At 42.5% G+C, this 9892-nt stretch overlaps 1 protein-coding gene across 2 annotated transcripts; it reads right to left on the minus strand.

Moving 5' to 3' along the window:
* Window positions 1-2786: 2786 nt before the first annotated feature.
* LOC127916654 (T-cell-specific surface glycoprotein CD28-like) lies at window positions 2787-9651 on the minus strand. 2 transcript variants are annotated; one of them, XM_052499057.1, is made up of 5 exons: window positions 9531-9651; window positions 9041-9176; window positions 5697-6053; window positions 4825-4964; window positions 2787-3081 (listed from the first exon to the last, which is right to left on the minus strand). In XM_052499057.1, the coding sequence occupies exons 2-5, from the start codon at window positions 9051-9053 to the stop codon at window positions 2959-2961; spliced, it is 633 nt and encodes a 210-aa protein (XP_052355017.1). In that variant the 5' UTR covers window positions 9054-9176; window positions 9531-9651; the 3' UTR covers window positions 2787-2958. The 2 variants fall into 2 exon arrangements, with proteins under 2 accessions (XP_052355017.1, XP_052355016.1); XM_052499056.1 differs by lacking the exon at window positions 9041-9176 and having other exon boundaries at window positions 9531-9649.
* Window positions 9652-9892: the final 241 nt, after the last annotated feature.

A 9892-nucleotide genomic window follows, 5' to 3' on the forward strand; every position in this document is an offset into this window, starting at 1 on the left:
CCCAGTCTACTGTCCCCACATGCTTCAAGATGTTCACCATCGTTCCTGTACCCAAGAAAATAAAGTTAACTGAACTAAATGACTATCACCCTGTAGCACTCACTTCTGTCATCATGAAGTGATTTGAGAGACTAGTCAAGGATCATATCCCCTCTACCTTACCTGACACCCTAGACCCACTTCAATTTGCTTACCGCCCCAATAGATTCACAGACGATGCCATCACACTGTCCTATCCCATCTGGCCAAGAGGAATATTTATGTAAGAATGCTGTTCATTGACTGAAGCTCAGCATTCAACTCCATAGTACCCTCCAAGATCATCCTTAAACTTAAGGCCCTGGGTCTGAACCCCGCCCTGTGCAACTGGGTACTGGACTTCCTGATGGGCCGCCCCCAGGTGGTGAAGGCAGAAGAAATCACCTCCACTTTGCTGATTCTCAACACTGGGGTCTCACAAGGATGTGTGCTCAGCCCCCTCCTGTACTCCCTGTTCACCCATGACTGCATGGCCACGCACATCTACTAAATCATCAAGTTTGCAAACGACACAAACAGTAGTAGGTTTGATAACCATGATAACCTGATAGCCTAGCAGGGAAGGAGGTGAGGCCTTGGGAGTGTGGTGCCAGGAAAATAATCTCTCATACAACGTCAACAAAAGAAAGGAGCTGATTGTGGACTTCAGGAAACAGCAGAGGGAGAACCCCCCTATCCACATCAACAGGACTGCAGTGGAGAAGGTGGAAAGCTTCAAGTTTTCGTCATACACATCACTGACAAACTGAAATGGTACACCCACACAGACAGTGTGGTGAAGAAGGCGCAACAGCGCCTCTTCAACCTCAGAAGGCTGAAGAAATTTGACTTGGCACCTAAAACCCTCACAAACTTTTAAAAATGCACAATTGAGAGCATCTTGTCGAGCTGTATCACCGGCTGGTACGGCAACTGCACCACCCGCAACCGCAGGGCGCTCGAGAGGGTGGTGCGGTCTGCCCAAGCATCACCGGGCACCCCGCTATCATCCAGAAGGCGAAGTCAGTACAAGGTGGTACCGAGAGACTGAAAAACAGCTTCTCTCTCAAGGCCATCAGACAGTTAAATACTGTTAGAATACTGGTACTTTAGAGGCTGCTGCCCTATATACATAGACATGGAATCACTGGCCACTTTAATAATGGAACACAAGTCACTTTAATAATGTTTAAATATTTTGCATTACTCATCTCATATGTATATACTGTATTCTATCCTATTCTACTGTATCTTAGTCTATGCCGCTTTGACGTTGCTCACCGAAATATTTATTTTATTCTTAATTCCATTCCTTTACTTCAGATTTGTGTGTATCGTTGTGAAATTGTTAGATATTACTGCACTGTTAGCTAGAAACACAACCATTTCGCTACACTCACAATAACATCTGCAAAACACATGTATGTGACAAATACAAGTGGATTTGATTTGATTTTCAGTTTTTTTTTTTATACATTTGCAAATTATTATTATTTTTTTACCTTTATTTAACCAGGCAAGTCAGTTAAGAACATATTCTTATTTTCAATGACGGCCTGGGAACAGTGGGTTAACTGCCTGTTCAGGGGCAGAACGACAGATTTGTACCTTGTCAGCTCGGGGTTTGAACTCGCAACCCACTAGGCTACGGCAGCGTAGCCTAGTGGTTAGAGCGTTGGACTAGTAACCGGAAGGTTGCGAGTTCAAACCCCCGAGCTGACAAGGTACAAATCTGTCGTTAGAACTCAGGTACAAGGTATTGTGTGTAGATTGATGAGGAGAAAAAAAAACAATTTAATACATTTTAGAAAAAGGCTGTAACATAACAACATTTGGAAAAAGTCATGGGGTCTGAATCCTTCACGAATGCAGGAATGCATACAGTATGTGTAATACATCATGTAAAAGTAGTGCACTATAAAGCGAAAAGGGTTCCATTTGGGACATGAAACCTGTGCAGCCCTCATAGTCTGCTGGTTTAATGCGTTTGCCCTAACTACATAGAAACTGCAAGGTGTGCAACGTCAAGGTGCCATCCCTCTTATGCATACTCTAGTGCACAATGGCGCAAAACACAAGCCTCCAAGGACACAGTAGACAGGAAATTATGCTAGGTATGTTTTTTCGTTTTAGTCATTACAGCAGTTTTTTTGTATTTCAACATTTCCTTGTGGCTGAGTTACTTAAGTTATCCTTCAAAGGACGAGTTGTAAGATGTTCTATAAAAATCTGTAAACAATGGTTCCAACTAAAATATTGCAATACACTGAAACAGTTAAGAGAGGCCTGTAGCTTGGGAATGCTCGATTTGAAGCACCAGCTTTATTTGATTTAAAAAAACTACTTAACTACAGTAACAAAGTATTCCCATTACAAGGACAATCAGCGATTTGTAATGGGAATACTTTGTTACTGTAGTTCAGTGTGCCAGTTTCAATGGAACATGCATGACAATCAGTGCCTCTCAGAGAGAGTGTGTGAAAATGTGGTTCAGTCCCCTCAAATTCGGAAACCACTGTTTCCTGTATGACCCATTCACCACCAAGCTAGGGTCTTCCTCTTCACTACATACCCACTACAAATCAAATACGATATCCCTGTGGCTGTACGCTTAACCCAATTGTGTGTGTGGGCGTGTGTGTTCGTTCAGTATGCAAGGGGATATTGTTTTATATAGTATACTGCCCACAACATCAAGAGTCCTTTCTCCATAGTTTCCCCGAAGATCATATTACATCAGACTATAATTATTTGACAAACATTTATAAGATAACTCAAATCTTTATTTACACGCAATCAGATGCACAATTAGATGTGCACCTCGTCATTTGAAAAGCTAGCTTTCATGTTTCCATCAAGAACTTGGTCTGTTTCTCCAGTCAGCTCTCAAGGGCCAATAAAGGCTCAACTCGTGTTACTTTTGTATGAGGATGACAGTGATCAGTATCGTCCCATTCGGATTGGATGCTGGACCCCCTGCTTCTTCCTGTGCCCCCTGAGTGGAGCTTTGGGTTTGATGTTCATGTAGTCACTCTGGGAACACTCCACTCTCCTCAGTCTGAGCTGAGGATCAAATTCACAGAAAGAGGTGGAGAGTGAGTAGGTTGAGCTGTGTATATGTATGTAGTTGTGTACAACTGTCTCCATGCATCATTTATGTTTTCAATAAATAAAGTACCAGTCAAATGTTTGGACACACCTACTCATTCAATTGTTTTTCTTTATCTTCTACATTGATGTCTTCACTATTATTGTACAAACTATGAAATAACACATATGGAATCATGTACTAACCAAAGTAGCCACCCTTTGACTTGATGACAGCTTTGCACATGCTTGGCATTCTCTCAACCAGATTCATGCAGTAGTCACCTGGAATGCATTTCAATTAACAGGTGTGCCTTGTTAAAAGTTATTTTGTGGAATTTCTTTCCTGCATTTGAGCGACTCAGTTGTGTTGTGACAAGTTAGGGGTGGTATACAGAAAATAGCCCTTTTTGTAAAAAGACCAAGTCCATATTAGAACAGCTCAAATAAGCAAAGCGAAATGACAGTCCATCATTACTTTTAAGACAAGAAGGTCAGTCAATACGGAAAATGTCAAGTACTTTGAAAGTTTCTTCAAGTGCAGTCGCAAAAACCATCAAGCGCTATGATGAAACTGGCTCTCATGAGGACCGCTACAGGAAAGGAAGACCCGGAGTTACCTCTGCTGCAGAGGGTAAGTTCATTAGAGTTAACTGCACCTCAGATTGCAGCCCAAATAAATGCTTCAGAGAGTTCAAGTAACAGACACATCTCAACATCTGTTCAGAGGAGACTGTGTGAATCAGGCCTTCATGGCCGAATTGCTGCAAAGAAACCACTACTAAAGGACACCAATAATAAGAAGAGACTTGTTTGGGCCAAAAAACATGAGCAATGGACATTAGACCTTGGTCTGAATAGTCCAAATTTGACATTTTTAGTTCCAACCGCTGTGTATTTGTGAGATATAGAGTAGGTCAACGGATGATCTCCGCATGTGTGGTTCCAACTGTGAAGCACGGAGGAGGTGGTGTGAGGGTGCTTTGCTGGTGACACTGTCAGTGATTTATTTAGAATTCAAGGCACACTTAACCAGCATGGCTACCACAGACTTCTGCAGCGATACACCATCCCATCTGGTTTGCACTTAGTCCCACTATCATTTGTTTTTCAACAGGACAATGACCCAAAACACACCTCCAGGCTCTGTAAGGGCTATTTGACCAAGGAGAGTAATGGAGTGCTGCATCAGATGACCTGGCCTCCACAATCACCCAACCTTATCCTAACAGAGATGGTTTGGGATGAGTTGGACCGCAGAGTGAAGGAAAAGCAGCTAACAAGTGCTCAGCCTATGTGGGAACTCCTTCAAGACTGGTGGGAAAGCATTCCAGGTGAAGCTGATTGAGAGAATGCCAAGAGTGTGTAAAGCTGTCATCAAGGCAAAGAGTGGCTACTTTGAAGAATGTCAAATATAAAATATATTTTGATTTGTTTAAAACTTATTTTAGTTACTATATGATTCTTATTATCTCATAGTTTTGATGTTTTCACTATTATTCTACAATGTTGAAAATAGTTTTAAAAAACCTGAATTGGTAGATGTCTCAACTTTTGACTGGTACTGTACACTTTATTGCATTGTTGGACCAAATAGTTAATTGTGCATTGAATTTATGCCAAGGCTTGAGAGATTACTTATGTGTTTTCATCACAGCACCTCATGGATGTCAGGCAAGTTACCCTCTCTTTGAGTAAAGGAAGCAAGATGTCACTCACCCAGATGACAAAGGCGATGACCGTGACAACCAGGCCATAGATGGTGGTGACCCAGAATCCCAGCACCCATACCCAAACAGGGACACCATGCACTCGAGGGCCTACACATCCCACAGTCTTCCCTGCCTGGCACTGGTATGCTGGCCAACCAATCAGAGAGAGAGAGAGAGATGTGAGTTTTAAACTTCAAGGAGTAGTTTTACAGATCCAGATTAAGCCTACTCCTGGGGTACTTTAGTTTTTCCACTGAAAGTGCATTTTAAGTAAAAGAAATAGGCTTATCTAGGTCCAGTAAACTGGCCAGTTTGGTCTTTAAGCAAAAGTACATCATTAGAATATACACTGAGTGCACAAAACATTAGGAACGCCTTCCTAATATTGAGTTGCAAACCCTTTCGCCCTCAGAACAGCCGTCCCACAGTTGTGTCAAGTTAATTGAATGACATTTGGGTGGTGGGCCATTCTTCATACACGCAGGAAACTGTTGAGCATGAAAAACGCAGCAGCGTTGCAGTTCTTGACACACTCAAACCGGTGGCACCTGCTACCATACTCCATTCAAAGGCACTTAAATCTTTGTGTTGCCCATTCACCCTCTGAATGGCAAATATGCACAATCTATATCTCAATTCCTTCTTTAACCGGTCTCCTCCCCTTCATCTATACTGATTGAAGTGGATTTAACAGGTGACATCAATAAGGGATCATACCATTCACCTGGTCAGTCTATGTCATGGAAGAGCAGGTGTTCCTAATGTTTTGTACACTCAGTGTATAGTCCTATAAATCAAGATATAGCATTTTGAACAACTGTGCATGCATGCGTATTTGTGTGTGCTTGTATAGATCAGTTCCTTTTGTAGTAAACATACCTTCAACCAGGACCAAGGTCTGAGGCTCGTCTGGTACTTTCTCAATGGGAGGTGGGTACATGGGGTACCCCTCACAGGTATAGACTCCAGCGCGCTCCATAGTCATTCCAGAGAGGACAAAACTGACCGTATGGTCCTGTTCGTTCACCCTCAGCCCCAGACCCTCCCCAACAGGACTCACTGTCTCTGTGGAGTTGTGGTTGTGAGCACTGTCGTGAGTGTGGTTGCCAACCTCGACCAAGCCCAGGTATAGGTGGAATCTCATCTCCTCCTGGTCCTTGCCTGTCAGGTTGGGGCATCTGACCGATGCAATGCCGTTGACAGACACACGGACCACATAGAACGTTCTGAGCTTGTCTGGTGAGGGAAGGTCAAAAGTCAAATAGAGGCAGTCAGTTGTGCGCGTTATATCAGAGGGAAGTAGACAAGGACCCTGTTTTAATATTTCTTTCCTTCTTTCCTTGAAGAAATCACTGATCTGACACAGCAAGATTTGGTGAGTGCAATGAGGTGTAAACCTAGTATTGGTGCCAGTCTACTTCAGCTCTCTTGCCAAGTCCTTATGGAATTGTCATGCCAAACAGATTACTGTGAGACCAGACTTTTCAGCTTGACAATGACAGCATCTGAGTCATTGTCAACAGATCTGGGACCAGGCTAGTAGAAACCCACTCTGGTTACAAGTCTTTTTAGCGAGCGTTCCACTCCTGTCCTTTGCCAAATTGCTTGTCTCTTTGATCTTGAACACACACACATAAACAGCTATATACAGTGCCTTGCAAAATTATTCATCCACCTTGGCGTTTTTCCTATTTTGTTGCATTACAATCTGTAATTTAAATGGATTTTTATTTGGATTTCATGCAATGGACATACACATAATAGTCCAAATTGGTTTAAAAAAATTCAAAAAGTGGTGCGTATATATGTATTCACCCCCTTTGCTATGAAGCCCCTAAATAAGATCTGGTGCAACCAATTACCTTCAGAAGTCAAACAATTCGTTAAATAAAGTACACCTGTTTGCAATCTAAGTGTCACATGATCTGAGTATATATACACCTCTTCTGAAAGGACTCAGTGTTTGCAACACCACTAAGCAAGGGGCACCACCAAGCAAGGGGCACCACCAAGCAAGCGGCAGCTTGACGACCAATGAGCTTTCCAAACAGGTCAGGGACAAAGTTGCGGAGAAGTACAGATCAGGGTTGGGTTATAAAAAAATATCCGAAACATCCCACAGAGCAACATTAAATCCATTATTAAAAAATGGAAAGAATATGGCACCACAGCAAACCTGCCAAGAGAGGGCCGCCCACCAAAACTCATGGACCAGGCAAGGAGGGCTTTAATTAGAGAGGCAACAAAGATACCAAAGATAACCCTGAAGGACCTGCAAAGCTCCACAGCGGAGACTGGAGTATCTGTCCATAGGATCACTTTAAGCCGTACACGCCACAGAGCGGGCTTTATAGTAGAGTGGCCAAAAAAAGCCATTGCTTATAGACAAAATAAGCAAACACGTATGGTGTTCGCCAAAAGGCATGTGGGAGACTCTCCAAACATATGGTAGAAGGTACTCTGGTCAGATGAGACTGATGACACTCTTTTTGGCCATCAAGGAAAATGCTATGTCTGCCGCAAACCCAACACCTCTCATCACCCCGAGAACACCATCCCCACAGTGAAGCATGGTGGTGGCAGCATCATGCTGTGGGGATGTTTTTCATCAGCGGGGACTGGGAAACTGGTCAGAATTGAAGGAATGATTGAGGGTGCAAAATACAGGGAAATTCTTGAGGGAAACCTGTTTCAGTCTTCCAGAAATTTGAGACTGAGGTTCACCTTCCAGCAGGACAATTAACCTAAGTATACTGCTAAAGCAACACTTAAGTGGGTTAAGGGGAAGCATTTAAATGTCTTGAAATGGCCTAGTTAAAGCCCAGACCTCAATCCAATTGAGAATCTGTGGTATGACTTAAAGATTGCTGTACACCAGTGGAAGCCATCCAACTTGAAGGAGCTGGAGCAGTTTCGCCTTGGAGAATGGGCAAAAATCCCAGTGGCTAGATGTGCAAAGCCTATAAAGACATACCCCACGAGACTTGCAGCTGTAAGTGCTGCAAAAGGTGGCTCTACAAAGTATTGCCTTTGGAGGGGTGAGTAGTTATGCACGCTCAAGTTTTCAGGTTTTTGTCTTATTTCTTGTTTGCTTCACAATAACAAATATTTTGCATCTTCAAAGTGGTAGGTGTGTTGTGCAAATCAAATGATACAACACCCCCCCCAAAAAAAACCAATCAATTTTAATTCCAGGTTGTAAGGCAACAAAATAGGAAAAATGCCAAGGGGGTGACTGTATTGCTATACTTGAGGACTTTTGGGGGACTAACAATTGATTCCCATTCAGAATCCTATTTTCCATAACCTTAACCCCTAACTCCAAACCCTAACCCCAATTCTAAACCTAACCTTAATTCTAACCCAAACCCTGAACCTAACCCCTAAGCCTAAAATAGCTTTTTAACAAGTGAGGACTTTTTGAGGACTTTTGGTACTCCCAAGTATAGTAAAACGTGTGCACACACGTTGCAGAGGGTCGGAAGCTTTCCGGTAAATTTCTGGTATTTTTCCGGAAATTGTCCATGGGAAGTTAAGCCCTGGCATTTTGCTTAAATTCTTCTAAAAAGTTAGCTGATAACAAGTGAAACGTTTTGTGTGGGATACACACAAGGCAATTCTAGGTCTTGTGGCATATTTTGGTTAAACTATCCCCAATTCAGTGGAATTGCACTCTTTCACACACACACACACACACACACACACACACACACACACACACACACACACACACACACACACACACACACACACACACACACACACACACACACACACACACACACACACACACACACACACACACACACACACACACACAGGAAATGGCTTCTGAGGCTTACCTAGCCTTTTTACCCTCTCAAATGTGGACTATTCGTATGCATCATTTCACAGTATTTTAACCCACACATTGAACATGCTCCAAAACAAGTGTTGTGGCCTGAGATTCCAAAAAGAGAAGCAGTCCCGTAACTGTGTGGACTAGAACATGTGAGTCACTTAGTTGAATCCTTATCACCCCCACCCCTGCCGTTTCCTTTCTGCAAGTCCTATCACAATGAGGAAACAACACCTTCAATGCATTATATAAACCTGCTTATTCTATTCATAATATAGCTGCAGTCTAGATGTTGAAGCATATCAACATTTGTAATTGGGGTTTAACTGCACTCCTTTGAGTAATGTGCTGGACGAATTCAAACCACTGCAACTAGCATCCCCACCTGATAAAACCATGCAGCTTGGTGAGCATTGAAATCTTGAATGATCTGCAACCCTTTGGATGGGCAACCTTTTGTTCTTGTTATCAGAATGTTCTGGTCGTGCTATGGATCATGCCTGAGGTGACATTTGTTGATACTGAGAATATAGATGAACGTTAATGACAAAGTCCAATGGTGAAACATTCAGACAAATGTAATAATTTTGAGCTGAAACGATTCCCTTTTCTACATACGTTACACCATCCTGGACTTGCCCGGATCTTTTTTCAATTTTTGTCCCATATTTCCCCCCAGCTTTTTGTTTTGTTGTTACATATACATTCTACACACATTTTACATACATGGCACTTTTTTTCACAATAGTTACATAGCAATAATAAAGTAATTTGTTATACATTACATCTGGATAGATGGTACTTATACATTATACATCATGTTTTCAGTCATAACTATTGTAGAGCGTGAGCTATTAAACAGGCTCAGATCTTACCTTGACAGTTGTTTGAGCTTATCATGTTGGCAGCACTGGAGAGGGAGAGGAGGATCGTGGGTATCCAGTAAACGTTAATCTTGAAAGTTCTCAGTTTTGTCGTGAAACTGAAGCTCCCCTGGTATCTTTTTAAAGGGTAGATGCAATGATACACTGTAAGCCAAACAGAACGAGACAGTGACTGCTCTGCTCTACCTAAACATACAACACATGCTCGTCACACGATGGCAGCGTGCATCTCATAACATCCTTCCCTGTCACCTGTCACTGTGAACAACAATCTGGCCCTTGTCGACTGTAAGCAACTCTCTCTGCTGCACATCTAACAGGGTGACTGACTGCACGGACTCTTGAGTAAAAAA

The sequence above is a fragment of the Oncorhynchus keta genome, chromosome 37 (genome assembly GCF_023373465.1).
Source record: "Oncorhynchus keta strain PuntledgeMale-10-30-2019 chromosome 37, Oket_V2, whole genome shotgun sequence".
Taxonomy (NCBI): domain Eukaryota; kingdom Metazoa; phylum Chordata; class Actinopteri; order Salmoniformes; family Salmonidae; genus Oncorhynchus; species Oncorhynchus keta.

Coding starts and splice junctions, on each gene's coding strand:
- LOC127916654 (XM_052499056.1), bottom strand. CDS start 9,555: ATGATAAGCTCAAACAACTGTCAAG. Junction 6,054..9,530: donor AAGCTCAAACAACTGTCAAG/GTAAGATCTGAG, acceptor TTCCCTCACCAG/ACAAGCTCAGAACGTTCTAT. Junction 3,082..4,824: donor TCATCGCCTTTGTCATCTGG/GTGAGTGACATC, acceptor TTTGATCCTCAG/CTCAGACTGAGGAGAGTGGA.